This window comes from Pyxicephalus adspersus, chromosome 5 (assembly GCF_032062135.1).
Source record: "Pyxicephalus adspersus chromosome 5, UCB_Pads_2.0, whole genome shotgun sequence".
NCBI classification, from domain to species: domain Eukaryota; kingdom Metazoa; phylum Chordata; class Amphibia; order Anura; family Pyxicephalidae; genus Pyxicephalus; species Pyxicephalus adspersus.
This window is the reverse complement of record NC_092862.1, coordinates 129070996-129085563: the sequence shown is the minus strand read 5'-3', so window position 1 is coordinate 129085563 and position 14568 is coordinate 129070996. Positions and strand designations below refer to the sequence as shown.

General features: G+C 37.0%; 1 protein-coding gene across 1 annotated transcript in view; it reads right to left on the bottom strand.

Moving 5' to 3' along the window:
- Positions 1 to 14568, bottom strand: part of ODAD2 (outer dynein arm docking complex subunit 2) — an 88638-nt gene that overhangs the window by 57428 nt on the left and 16642 nt on the right. The window contains exon 10 of the mRNA XM_072413403.1: positions 12359 to 12578. Within this exon, the coding sequence (XP_072269504.1) occupies positions 12359 to 12578 (220 nt within the window). The remainder of the gene's footprint in view (positions 1 to 12358; positions 12579 to 14568) is intronic.

Below are 14568 nucleotides of genomic sequence, written 5' to 3'. Positions count from 1 at the left end.
TAAAACACTTTCAGGTCTACTTTATTGTTAATCGTATTTCCAGACGTTCCATTGTTACTGATTCACTTCTTTTTTTGCAAGTGCATGAACAAGCTTTTCCTAACACGACGGTGACATGAATATTAAATGGAAAAATATTATTGTAGTCTTTGTAACCAAATTAGGTGCATGGCTAATTTTAAGAAATTGTACAAATCAAAGGTTACCAATGCAGATTGAGTTCCTACAGGGGTGAAATACCTTCCCCTACCCACAGTCCTAATGTGCATCCTGGTAACACCTTTGAATTTGTGACTTTCTCAAGGGTGCAAGCTCATACCCTTTTAAATCTTTATTTAAAAGCCAGTGCAGAAAACTTGTAAAAACAACCTGCGAGCTAATTATGCTATCCAGGAAACATTGCATTTGTGCTAAAGTGAGACGTTTCACTTACTTTGAATTAGATATTTGGGCAGCACAGTGGCTCAGAGGTAGCACTCTGGCCTTTGAAGCACTAGATTCCAGGTTCGAATCTTACCCAGGACTCATCTGCATGGAGTTTGCAGGTTCTCCCTCTGTTTGCATGGGTTTCCTACTGGTACTCCAGTTTCCTCCCACATTCCAAAAACATGCAGTTAGGTTAACTGGATTCCACCCAAAAAGCTCTAAGTTTAATAAATAGCTACTATTTTAAAAAAAAAAAATTGTAACCATTCTTCACTTCACTTCACGCATCCCAGTGCCATTAATCTGCTGCAGTGTTTTTGCAGTTACTTTATGTTTAAGTGCACTCCAGTCATGACTGCATTACATTCCCTAAAGCTCAATGGTGGCAACAGTGGCCCACTACCCATGTGATAGATGACAACACAAGAACACAACTAGGAGTCAGAGAAAAAATGTCATCAGCCTAGACCAGAAATTGCTTGCGCAAAGACATTAATGGTAAGATCACAAGGAATTATTTTGCAGAAAGCAGCAGATTTAAAAAAAAAATAATAAATACTGTTGTATGTAAGTATATCTGATGGTATTGTGATTACAAATACTTAAAAAAATACTTATGTTACTCATCAGAAAATGTCTGATGCTTCTGGGTAAGGGGGAGCAGGTTTGCACCAGCAACGCAGCATTAATACCTAAGTTTACAATGATTAAGCCCAAATGTTGTGATGTGCAGAAGGGGATACCATCATCAACATTTCCCTCTAACTCCACCTGACATGACATTTACAGAGGGGGAGGACCACAGAGTAGCAAGGAAGGTGAGGATAAATGGGTAGGATAAATACAAAGAATGACAGAATCTCTTTAATTTCAGTGTGACCGCTCTGATGTTGGTCAGTTTGATGTGTACCAATTTTTTCTGCATTACCAAACACTTTCAAATTTCAGATATGTTTCTGTGGTGTGAGAAACCCCTCTTTATCCATAACTAAAAACAAAAAAAGGAAAAACAAGAGCTTTGGCTGCCTATAAATCCTCTAATCCCTGTGCAATAGATTTGAAAATCTCCAAACTCAACCCCTGAAAATGGCAGACACTATGTGGGCCCAGATGCTGTCATGATCTCTTTATAGGCCAGAAACATGGGCATATATCCATGGCCAATTGAAATTATTTTGTTTTCCGATCCTCTCTTAGGTGCACGGTAGAAACATGCAATGATTTGATTATTAGGAGTGAAACCGACTCTGTACAATGTGCTGAAAAATCAAAGCATGAACACACGTTTTAAATTTCCTATGTGCAAAAAGACAGGAGAAAATAAAGAAAGTTGGAGAAGCATTATGGGAAAATATCATTTTGCTGGTGTATTTGCATATGAACACCACAATAGATGTAAACCAGGTGGCCGTCATCTATTTTTATTATGTGCCGTCCAATAAGCTGTTCTCAGTGAAGGGAAACCATTCTAAGCTGCGGTTAAATGTTTCATTCTTGTTCTAGCTATTAAACACTAATGCTTGTCATACGGTATTAAAAAGCTCCGCAGAATTGTGAACAAAACTGCCTTTATTCATGGCATGTTCTAATAAAAGAAGAATTACCTAAGCACTGTGACCTTTGAGGAAGGTAAATGCAGTTACCCAGAACAATCAATTGGCAGACAACTCTTGTTGTATTGACTGTTTTAGGTTGATGATAGCTCAAATCTGATTGGCTGTTATGGGTTACAGCAAACGACCTTTGTGGTGCTTTGGTAAACAAGTCTAATAACTTGTATCTTAAAGTACACATGCAGATGTGTATACATTGTTGTTCCAGGGTCTGTCTATGCATATATACTGCACATTTTATCCAGGTCAGCTATATATTTTGCAAGCAAGCTGCTAAATTGCTTATTCTCTGTGGCTGCGATCTATACTGACAGTGCTAAGTACTAGAGGCCACTTTTTCTTTAAAGTGACCCTGTCAACAGAGTAAAAGCCTATACTTTGTCTTATACTGTACAGATGATCAAAAGAGAATGAAGATTTCCCTTTATTTGCTGACAGAAGGCAATGGGAAATATCTCAAACAAAAACACACTAAACCAAAACACACATTTATTAGAGCGGGGAAGGGTCTTAATATGGAACTTAAAGCTTTGCAATCAGGCAGGGCTTTATTTGAGAAAGGACAGGTGCATTAGGCATTCTTACCTGCCTGACTACTCGCGCCAGCTTTCAAAATCGCTGAGCTGCAGCTCAACAATAGTTGTCAGGATACCCGGTACAACGTTTTCTCTGCAGTTGACGGTACTGAATGAACTCCCATGTGCCTGGGTGGGAATTATGTCAATTCGACCAGGCCAATTAAGATGGCCAAAGATCACACCAAAGAAAAGAAGAAGGAAAAAAATGGTGGCACCCACAACGGAACTGGGGCAAAGAAGTATAATAGGGTTTAGGACAGCTTTAAGTTCACAATACTTTTACTGCTGTCAGTGCCTTCTGGTTCTCCTGACAACTGCATTCCTAATACTTGTACGAATGTATGATTAAATCTTTCAATTGGGATCATGAGCAGAAATTAAAACCTGATAAAAATGTTAAGTCTTTCAACTTTAATAAAATGTTAGCCCTTAAAACCTTCCAACCTGATCTAAAGATTTTGTTACACATAACTTAAAGTGATGTTAGGGATGTATCCTGTTCTACCTTGGTAGTGGTGGGTGGCCCCTATTGCTAGCTGGGGAGGCACCCCAATAATGGCGTGTGAACACAATTTAGTCCAGGTGTGCTGGGAGCCCAGACTGCTTTATGGCATGACTTCAGAAGTTGGGTTCATGACAGCTTAGGCTCAGAGCAAATTTGATATCGGTCATCATTCAAATCAGAAGATTGGGCAAATCAAGTGACAGAAAAGAAATACTAAAACCATGGAAAAAGCTAAATTAAAATTCATAACTTCCACAAGTACTACATATTTGGTGTATGCGCAGTTTCTTTGTGAAATGTAATAATCATATTTAAGTTTCACTGGTCCCTTTAAAAAACCTTCAAGAGATCATAAACAAAACAAATTTATTTGTAGCATGTTTCAATATCTAATTATAACATTTATTTTTTTCTATTTGTTGCGAACTGCTTACACAGCCTAATGTTCGATTTTTAAGCAAACCACAATAAAATGGTTTCATGTGTTCCAGAACATGAAGTCTGCAGTAAAGGCTCTGCTGCTGGTGGTTAGAACTGACATTTCAGGACATACCACTTGTACAAGTGCTGGGGCACACACATTACTCAGTGTGGAAAGGCTTTGTTGTCTATAAAATTCACATAATGCTGACATGTTGTTGTTGTTAAACACTGGGAAATGTGATCTTAGGAGAGCGTGATTCTGGCACCTGATCATGGAATCGATCAGTTTTAAATTCAGTAGAAGTTGTATTTTGGTAAAGAGTATGGCAGCACGCCATAACATAAGAATTCCCAAAAATACCACACTGAAATTATTTTCTGCTGCTGCACAAGTAGACAAAACATGGGTCACACCAAAACATCAACTTGTAGCCAGTAGTTTGGTGGACAAGATGAATTATTTAGAAAATAACACCAGGAACGTCCAAACCCCAGTGAACATAGATGGCTTAAAGTGTTGCTGCAGCTAATATAAAATGCTCATAAAATAGCCTTTTTATTATTATCCAGTATTTATTTAGAGCCAGCATATTATGCAGCACTTTACGAAGTCCGTTGTCATATTACTAACTGTCCCTCAAAGCGGCTCACAATTTAATGTCCCTGCGATAGTCATATATCATAATTGTAGTCTCAGGATAATTTTTGAGGGAAAGCCAGTTAACCTTACTGCATGTTTTGTTTTGTTTTTGTTTTTGCACTGTGGGAGGAAAACTGAGTACCCAGGGGAGACCCACGCAGACATAGTGAGAACATACAAACTCCGTGCAGATAGAATCCTGGCAGGGATTTAAACCTGTGACCTAGTGATGCAAAGGCCAGAGAGCTAATTACTGAGCCAGTGATGCTGCCCAGTAAAGTACTTTATTTTAGCGTCACTTCAAGGGAAATCTGTCCCTCAAGAAATAAGCAATTTGATCCAATTACTGGATGAATAATATTTTATAGTGCACTTGTCAACTCCCACAATAAACTAAAACTGTGAGTTTAAAGATGTTTTACATAATTGTGAAATAAAATTGTACACTGCTAAGGTGCATGAATTTGTAAAGCCCTCCTCTGCACCCTTGGACTCTGAACCACACTGACTTACAAGGTATGGGGAGAAAAAGTAAACCTTGGTTCTATTTCCCACAATGCAGTTTTTTCAGAACCAGTGCAGCTTATTCCCAGGTCTCGGAGTTGTAAAGCTGTGTGGTCTGCCTTAGCCTATGCAAATACTGCCTTTCTGTAAGTCAAACCTTGGATCTTCTGGAGGCCCCAAGCTTATCAGAGGGTCAATACAGGAACACTGTAGGTATGAGTATGTACAAAGTGAAGCATACTCTTAAACCTCATATTTACTTCAAATAATGGTACAGGTTAATACATGTGAATAAAAACAGGAAAATTAAGTAAACCGTGTAAACCACGCTTGTCTTGCTAATCTGATGCTGCCCTTACTTACCTTTACTGGTTAATGCAATGAATAATGGTAGCCCATACCATGCAATGTACCGGAGCTGCACTGCTTTAGTACAATGGGATGACATTCAAAATTAATGGCAATGAAACGCGGTAATGCATGTAATGTGCATTTGCATTAGTTGCAGCTACATGGAAAGGTGTGCATATTACTGCAACACACCAAAACACAGCTGTACAATCATTGGTGTCAATGGTTATTTATCTGAGAGTCAGAACAGCCCATTGCTTGGGGAACCACTTACAGCTTCTGGAGGATCCCAAAGACCCCACAACTGAAAAGACCCAAACTGCATCTTCTACAATGTTCTTTATGTCTAGAGATATTTGGGGAAGGGAAGGAACTACCAGCATTTGCATACTTCTGACATATTATTATGACTTATTTTCCAAAGCTGTTTATTCCTCATATCAATACAGAAGTGATAAATGTAAAAAAAATGTTTATAGGTAAACATAGGCATATTGAAAAATGTATATATTATAATTATATAGCATATAAGAGCATATTTGATATGTTGCTATTTTCAAAGAGACAGTCAAAAACATGTTTTTTTTAAGGTAGATACTTTTTTAAGGTAGATACTAGATGGTAGATACTAAAATAATACACCTGGAAGTTTCTTATATCTCTGAAAAACATAAAGAAGGGCCAAGGACATATTTAGAATAATGGAAGATCTTGCTATGAATACATTCCTATAAGAAACCAGGTACTGACCCATTCCATCAGGCTTACATTTTAAACAAAGACTAACTCTCTAATGGCAAAGCCCAGTCGTTTAAGTAATCATTCTGCAGTGACCAGGTCTATATACTTTTAGTCATATAGTCAGATCCATTTTATGTAAATGAAATGGTAACAGTGAGTTTCAGGCTTATGGAAACAGCTATGCATCTACTCCAAGGTAGTTCTAAACGTTTAACTTAATATATCATGAACACTTTTTTTTCCAGCTCAGCACAAGCCAAATCCTTTTGTTAGCTTGGGCAAGTGCTCTTTAGTTATTCTTCAGCAAATAATTAAAAGCATGTGTGAGCTGATATAACAGTTCATCAATACAGATTGCCTGATTGCCTGTGGTATGGCACTATCTCTTTCCAGCTACACATGACACTTGTTAGGTATATTGGCTTCCATTTTCACAAGTATGGCCAAATGCTTAAGTTATGTTTTCACTTTGAAAATTTTGGAAGCTGGGTTATTTAAAGCAGCTTATCACAACATGACAAATACAGACATTTTGCATTTCAATTAATTTCAAATTTTTAAAGGTAACAGTGAAGAAATATTACAAGTCAGGTGAATTTGAGGTTAGGCTTGAGGTCAGTATGTAAAAAAACAAGACACCCCTCTTTACAAAAAGTTACATCCTCTACAACTCTCCATCTTCTTGGGAACAACAACATGCAGTGTGATCTGCCAAACACTAGCTGGAAGATCATACTGATATTTGCTCAGCATCTGAAAAGCAGAATGGTTGCTCATGACTATAAAAGCATTCTAAAAGTTTGCTTTCACCTAAAACGTATAGCTGTGTTTTGTTTCTAGTAGCGAGATGGATGTTCACTAAACTATTCTTTACTGATGTATCTCTGCTTTATTCGTCCATCAAACTCCTCTCCTCTTCTCAATCCACCGTCATTGCCTGACTGATTGTTGGAGAATTACCCAGGAACCGGACATCAGTGCTCAACCCAGACATTTTTTTAAGCTGGGTGGGAAGAAATTGTAGGCGGGTGGCAGCACCTGTATTGTGACCAAACGCTTCAGTAACCACCCAAAAACAGCCGGGTTGGTGCTAAAAAAGTGCCGGGTGGTGCGCCCAGCTAAAAGGGCCTGGGGAGAACCCTGCATATACTGAAAGCCATGCGCAGTAAGAGGAGGCTTTCACTGGATGTTCATCCTGGCAAGAAAAAGTAAGAGCAGAACTTTCCTAAACAATTGTATAATAAATAGAAAGTTAGATGTAAACGCTAATTGGATATATTTTAAATGTTTATTATTATTAATAAACAGTTTTTATATAGCACCCACATATTATGCAGTGCTGTACATTAAATAGTGGTTGCAAATGACAGACTGGTACAAACAAGAGGAGAGGACCTTGTTCAGAAGAGCTTACAATCTAGGAGGTGGGGCAGGTATCACACAACAGAAGGGGGAATATGGAGTGGTGGGAAGTAGTGAGGGATAAAGAGACAGAAGAAGACGCAAATTTGAAAAGATGGGTTTTAAAAGCGCTTTTAAATGAAACGAAAGTAGGAGCAAGCCAGATAGGATGTGAAAGACCATTCCACAGAGTTGGGGCAGCTCTAGAAAAGTCTTGGAGCCGTACATGTGATGAAGATTTGAGTGAGGAAGTCATTAGTAGGTCATTGGGGAGCGATGAGCGTGATCAGGACACAAAGGTAGGAGGGACAAGAGTTGTAGAGGGATTGTAAGTCAAAGGACAGGAGCCCTTAGTACGTAAAACACCCTTAGTATATTTTAGCAAGTGTCGTAAATTATTTTTTCTTGTTATTTTAGTCTTTGAGTCGCTCCTCTTCTGAAGCCTCAGTGTAACCACTTCACCTTCACAAACACTCACTCAAGTAAAAGTTAAAAAGGTAAAACACTGTTCATAGCAGGCTTCCTGATAGTAAAAATGCAATCTGTAGTAACAAAGCTGCTAGTATTTCCCATGGGGGTGCTATGACAGGGTAACACGGCAAGAGCACAACTGAGGGTGTCACCCCATAACTGAAAGTGTATGGACCTTTACACAGAATCAATATGTATGTTTTAGAGAAAAAAGGATTTTAGATTTAAAAAAAAAAGGATCAAAAACAAAATATATACAGTATTAAACCCTCTACATACTATACTGATAGTATTTAGATATTTATTCATAACTTGGTACTGTAATAAACCCAAAAATAGACTATTCACATCTGCAAGTCACTTAGTATGTTGATTGGCTCATGCATTATTATTTTCTGCTAACCAAGATGCCAACCAAGACAGTATAAATAATATTTACTGGCAATAGAAAGCATTTGGTATAAGTGTGAGATGTTTATGCAGCTTTGCAGCTGAACTATTAGAGTCAAGTGGAGATTACAATGAAACAGCAAGAAAAAGAACTTAATTACAAGTAAAGCCAACACAGCATTCTCCCAAGGCCACAAACTATGTCTCCTTGATGATACTGACACATATTCTGGTCAGTCTAAAAGAATTCCCCACAATTTGATGAGTTTGTCGTGGGTTGGTATAATTTTCTCTTTCCTCAAGGTTACATAGATTCTAAAACTAGCCCAACCGATGAATAATCAGCAACAAGCAGCCAAAACATCAAAAAATTAGCTTAACGACTAGAAAATATTCACAATATCAATTTGCATGTCTATAAGTGTAATAAGTAAATCGCAGGAGACCAACTAAACTGGGAACCCATCCCTCTCTAAAATTGTTTCCCTTCTCTGCTATCTATAATTTCCTTCTCTTCAGCCAGGGAGAGAGTTTGCGGGAAACAAAGCAGCGCAGTCTTGGCACAGAGTATTACTACACCCTTGTAGGTAACGCCAACTACACAATTCTGTATGGTTTTTGTGCAGCCTTCTCTGGCACAAAAGTCATTTGGAGATATTGCAGACTTAATTTAATATTGCAGCATACAGCAGATATTTTGTATCTGGGAATATTATCATTGATGTGCAAACGTACGTCTTCATTTCCTCAAATTCCATCTCAAAGTAACAGATGCAGACCATTTGTTTCTTTATTCTTGTGCAGTTTAGAGTAGCCTCTTGCACTCCGACCAAAAACAATATTACGAGAGTGTACCTGACAGTTTCTTCCATAGTGAACATAATTACAAATGGCAAACAGTTTTATGCAATAATTAGTTCCAGAGACCATCCAACCTGCCTCAACTATGTCCACCAGACTGAGGAAATTTATTTTATTAATATCAATGTTTGTCTTGTCTCATTTAGCAAAGTCTAAAGTTTTGTCTCCAAACTTTAGCCCAGTGAAAATGTAATCTTTTGCGCTGTTCTGTGGAATATGTTCCCACCGTTTACAATAAAAAGATGATTTATGGAATAAAGAACACTTCATTGTAAATGATTAGGCAGACAATGTTATTAAAAAGCATGGCTAAAAGACACAATTCTGTGCTTTCAAAGAGGAGGTAGGCAAAGCCAAGAATTGTGTTTCCATAACATCAAAAGCCACAGGTAACTATTCCCATACTTGATTCCCTAAAATACTTAAACTGCAATCAAAACCTACTGGCCTTAAGCATGTGAAAAAATAATTTTGCAGCCCCTTTGTAACACTAACAATGATTGCAGGATTTGACCAAAGTACTTGACCAAAGTACTCCTACTGGTGCTAACATCCCCATCTGCAGTCTGATATTTATACCATACTTGATAAACCTGAAATCTAGGCTATTCTGATACTGATTACATACAATGGACCTCATTCATGAAAGCTTTTCAAGGCTGGAGAGGATACACTATCATCAGTGAAGCTGAGTGATCCAGCAAACCTGGAAGTCTTTTGCTATTTGTTAGAAAATGTTTTCAATTCTGTATCAGATCCATTCCAGGTTTGCTGGATCCCCCCGTTTTACGGATGAAAGTGTATCCTGTCCACCCTCATAGAGCTTCAATAAATCAGGCCCAATGCCGGGTTTATTCTTACTTTAATCTTTATGCCATTCTTGGTGTATTTCCCCTGGTTGTATGCAGTAATTCAGCATAAAACCACTCTTGCCCTTTTATATTGATTTGTTTAAAAAAAAGTGATCTTTAAAAAAAAACTGATCTTTAAAAAAAAACTGATCTGGCTGTGCTAAGAAATTAGTTTGTATCTGACACCTGTAGTTTTATGCAGGCAGCCTGTAGTAGAAGGATCTGCTGGGTCTCACCTAGTTCTGCTTTCTGAAAAAGCTATTTGTAGCACAATGATTATACCAATACCGTGTTTCCCCGATGATAAGGCAGGGCCATCAAATAAGACAGCCCCCCCTTTTTAGGTAAAAATGAAAAATAAGCCCACCCCCGCAAATAGTCTTCTTCATGGGTAAATAAGGCATCCCCCTGAAAATAAGCCCTAGAGCATATTTTGGCCTTCAAAAAAAAATAAGACAGTGTCTTATCATCGGGGAAACAGGGTAGTACTGCCAGAGGTCATCTCACTCATATGCCAGCTCATCCCACAATAGTAGTAAATAACTAAATAAACTAAGTAAGTAAATAAGACCAATAATTTCCAACCCTGGAAAACCAGTGAAAGCAAAAAGATTGCTACGGTTGTGCTGCTGGTCTAGCTGATAGCTTATTGCAAATGGATATTTTGAGGTTATATGTGAGTTGACCTCCATGATTACAGTGAAGGAATGTGAGGAATTCATATTCTAGGCTACAGATAAAAAAAAAAATTAAAAAAAAAAACAAGAACCAATTAGATTTCACCTTTTATAAAGTTATACCAATGAAACATTTTTTTGATACGGATCGGAGCACTTTGAAAGGTAGGCTATGTTAAACATGTCCTGTTATTTTTCTATTCATCATTAAACTTCCCTGACTCTGGGCTTTATTTTGTGTGGTATTTTAATGGGCGCCGCTAGCAATGTCAAAACAAAGTGCGAGCAGAAGAAAATGTAAATTAGGATAAGTTCTTTTCCAACTTTCCAGTTCTTCTAAGTCATAAAAATGTAATACATGGATTTATATTAACATTTTCACAGGAATCCAATCTCAAATAAAATCTCCTACAATTCTGGATACATGAAAAAATTATCACTTGCTGCTTTACACTTATTGGTAGAAAAATCCCATAAAGTCCTAACCCTTTTTCTCACTACCAATTCCCTAAATGAAATTTAAATTAAATCCAAATTTTAATATTAAATATACCGGCACAGACATTCTGTTGAATCAGCCATTATGCTTACAAGAAGAACAGTACATGATTTTGCATTTAAAGAAGAACTGAAGCATTTTTCATTATATTTTTCTTTTACTTATATTTCTAAAAGTGAATAGTTTCATGTGTATAATCTTATCTGTGTGTGGAAAAGTCTTCAAAACGCTTGCTTGTCTAAATGCCGCATACCAATTTAAGGATCTGCATGCTTTGTGCCTTGCTGATCCTTCTATATCATTGCAGTACTACCAGACAGGATATGTCCTATTAGAAATGATAGACTGCCTGTCCAATATTGCAAAATATCCACAATGTACATAAGAGATAGGGACTGTAGGTTTGTTCTTAAGCTGAATTTGTATGTAAGTCGGAACAGGTACATTATTTTAATAAATGCAATTAGGACAGATGTTTGTTTCAATATATTATTAGGCAGCATGGTGTCAGCTACTGTATAAAATCCTCACTGTGAGTTCATCACAAACAAAGCAAAAAAAACAAAAACTTTATGGAGCTTAGACATTCATTAACTTCTGGAGCAAGCTGTGCTTTGTTATCCAAAAAGAAACAACTGCAGAGTTTGTCTTGGTCAATAAAAAGTTACAGGAGGCTGCAAAAAGAGCTCAGTCCTTAATATCACCCACAATCTCAGCTGTGTTTAGCAAAAGATTTCTTCTGCAAGTCATGCAAACCAACCCTCCCCCCTTCAAGCATCTTTTCTGCACACAGTGAACAGGGAAGCCCTGTATGTATCTAGGAGGCGTCCATATGTCGGATGTTCTTTACCCGGGGACTACCTATACAAGATCATATGATCATTAGCTTAGTCTTAAACCATGCCTTTAACTAAATTCGAAGAATCCTATTTACTATGTGAAATCCCTCCTTTTTCAAAATAAATAGTTAAAATTTGATAAGGATTCTATTTTTTTTTTCTTTTGAGGTACATATTACATCTACTTATATAAAAAAATAGCATTGCTAGCTTCAACTAGTTAGAATTTTACTGCGGAACAAACAGCAGGTGAGCATGGCATCCTGGCAAGGAACTTTATTTTCAGCCTGTAATTTTTAAATTATATTGGACTGAAATGACTGTGACTTTTTTAGGAATAGGGATAAATTTCCTTGTATGTCAGCTTTATAATCTACCAATTGTTGATCAGGCTTTGCATTGAAAAGAAAGGATACTGGAAGGGTTTGAATAGTTTAGCAAAAGAAAATTGAGCAGGGCTGACACCACTCAATCCACAAGAATGATGTGTGTTGTCAACAACAGTATTTAAGATTGCATTAATGGCACATCAAAGATATTTTTCTGTATTTGCAGGGTTTTAATGGGATACAACAAAGATAATTATGCATCTATTGTAGATATGCACTGCTTATTTTTGCTTTTTATTTTGCTCTGACATTTTAACATGAGAGTTACCTTTAAGTATTTCACCAGTTTCTGAATTTGCCAATACTCTGCCGGCAGATCAGTGCTACCCTCCTGAGTCCTTCGTTCCGGCTGCTCTTCATCTTCTTCACTCTCGGTAGAACTTTCGCTAAAGTCTTCAGATTTTGTCCCAGGAGTTTTACTACAGACAAAAAGCACAAGCCTATATTCAGATTCACATATACCATCCATGTTTTTTCTAAGAAATAGTTACATTGCAGAGAACATATTGTCTCATCTTGTTTCAAACCTTTGCAAACATTTCACAGTGCTAGTTTGACAGGGAATTAATGAAAAGTGTTGTAATGTTAAACCAATACACTTGACCAGACATGAGGATTTAGGAGGAGAAGGCAAGCTATTAGTCTGGTGTCAAGATAACAAGGATATTTCTCATGAGGACAGGCGTCCTCTATGTTTCCTTAAAACAGAGACAGATGTCGCTGTCAAAAAGTTATCTTTTACAAATTCTTCATGAATCTTCCAGTTGTTAACCTTTACTTCCAGTCATATGTATTGAGTTTTATTAGTCATATTTCTTTTCATAATACTAAAACATTCATACTGATAAGGGTAGAATGCATTCTGTATCTAACCTATTAAAGAACACGGACATGTCCAGCTAGATAAAGTGTGTCTGTCATTAGAAAAAATTAAATAAACTAGCATTGTCATAGAATAGTAAGAAATATAAGGTGAGTATGCACATCTTAAGTTTGCAAAGAGAACTTCAGCATAACTGCCAGGTCATTAAAATACAAAAACATCAGCGCTTTGCAACAGACAGCAGACATACACAACAATGGGAAAAACTGATGTGGATGCTGGGGAGGCCCTGTTGGCCTTGTTGGCTAGGGAGGATCAGCAGCTCTCGAGCAGCAACACACTTTGCATCTACCTATGTTTGCCCTGGGAAAAGAAAATACATCTACTATTTTCTAGTCCTGTAAGACTATTTGGCATCTGACACTTCCAGCAGTGTTGGATGACTGTGGCCTCTGCTGAGGGTCAACAATTCTTCCTTGGACCCCTACATGGCTGAAAGACCTAAAAGTGATGAAGAGGCTTGAGAAAGGGATGATGATGGCATGTGAGGACACAGCAATCTGACACTCTAGGATTGAATGGATATGAGATTTATGATGGCTGCAGTGTAATACTGCATGGTCAGTGATTGTGGACATATTACAGGAGATGTCAGAGCCTAAATAAATATAACAGGAAATGGTCAAAGATTACAGGAGATGTAGGAAAATAAAGATATGCTACAGAGCAATTGGCTGCAAGAGATTGCTGTCATTAAAAACCACATTTTTCAGTTTTATAGCCCTGTTAAAAAATACTGTACCGGTGAATATTCACTAGAACAATCTTTGACATATTAGAAAAAATAATACATAAAAAAATAAAGAAACCTTACTAATAAAAGGGCACAAACAGCAGAGAAAAAGAGTTTGTAGAATAAATAAATCAAACTATTTAAAAAGTAGAAGCCTGTCTAAAAATATCTTTCTTTTATTGGTCTGAGTTTTGTTTCTGGCAGTGTCAGTACCATGGTATGGAGCTTTTTCAATCCAACCCAATGGTATTCAGGAAAAAAGTATTATTACCAGTATTTGCTCATTTTTTTTTTCCAAAAAAATGTAATAATACTATGACCATATATTCCCAACCCAAAGACGCACTACTAAATTGTAATATTTTACAGTTATACAAACAATATTATCTAAAAATTTAAAAATACAATTATTTAGTATAATATCACCCTAAAGCATAACAATAATCAAAAGCAGCATCCAGATCTATGAGATGAATAATATAATAGAGATTGTGTGTCACAGGACAAGCTATTGGCTTGTTGCTTTTCTATTGGTGCAACTCCTTTATTTTGTGTTGTACTAGTAAATTACAGTTAAATACAAATTTGCAATTTAAAAATGCTTTAATATTCACAACAAATTGTCCATAAAAAAGCAAAGTGTCTTAACATTCCTAGAATGATTATTTTCCAGGCTTGGATTACAGAATATGATTAAAATCTTGGTACGTCTCAAAGTGAAATTAGATAGAAAAATAATTATGTGAATACCTAGATGTGGGAGATGTACCATCGTGAATGTCACATCTGTTCT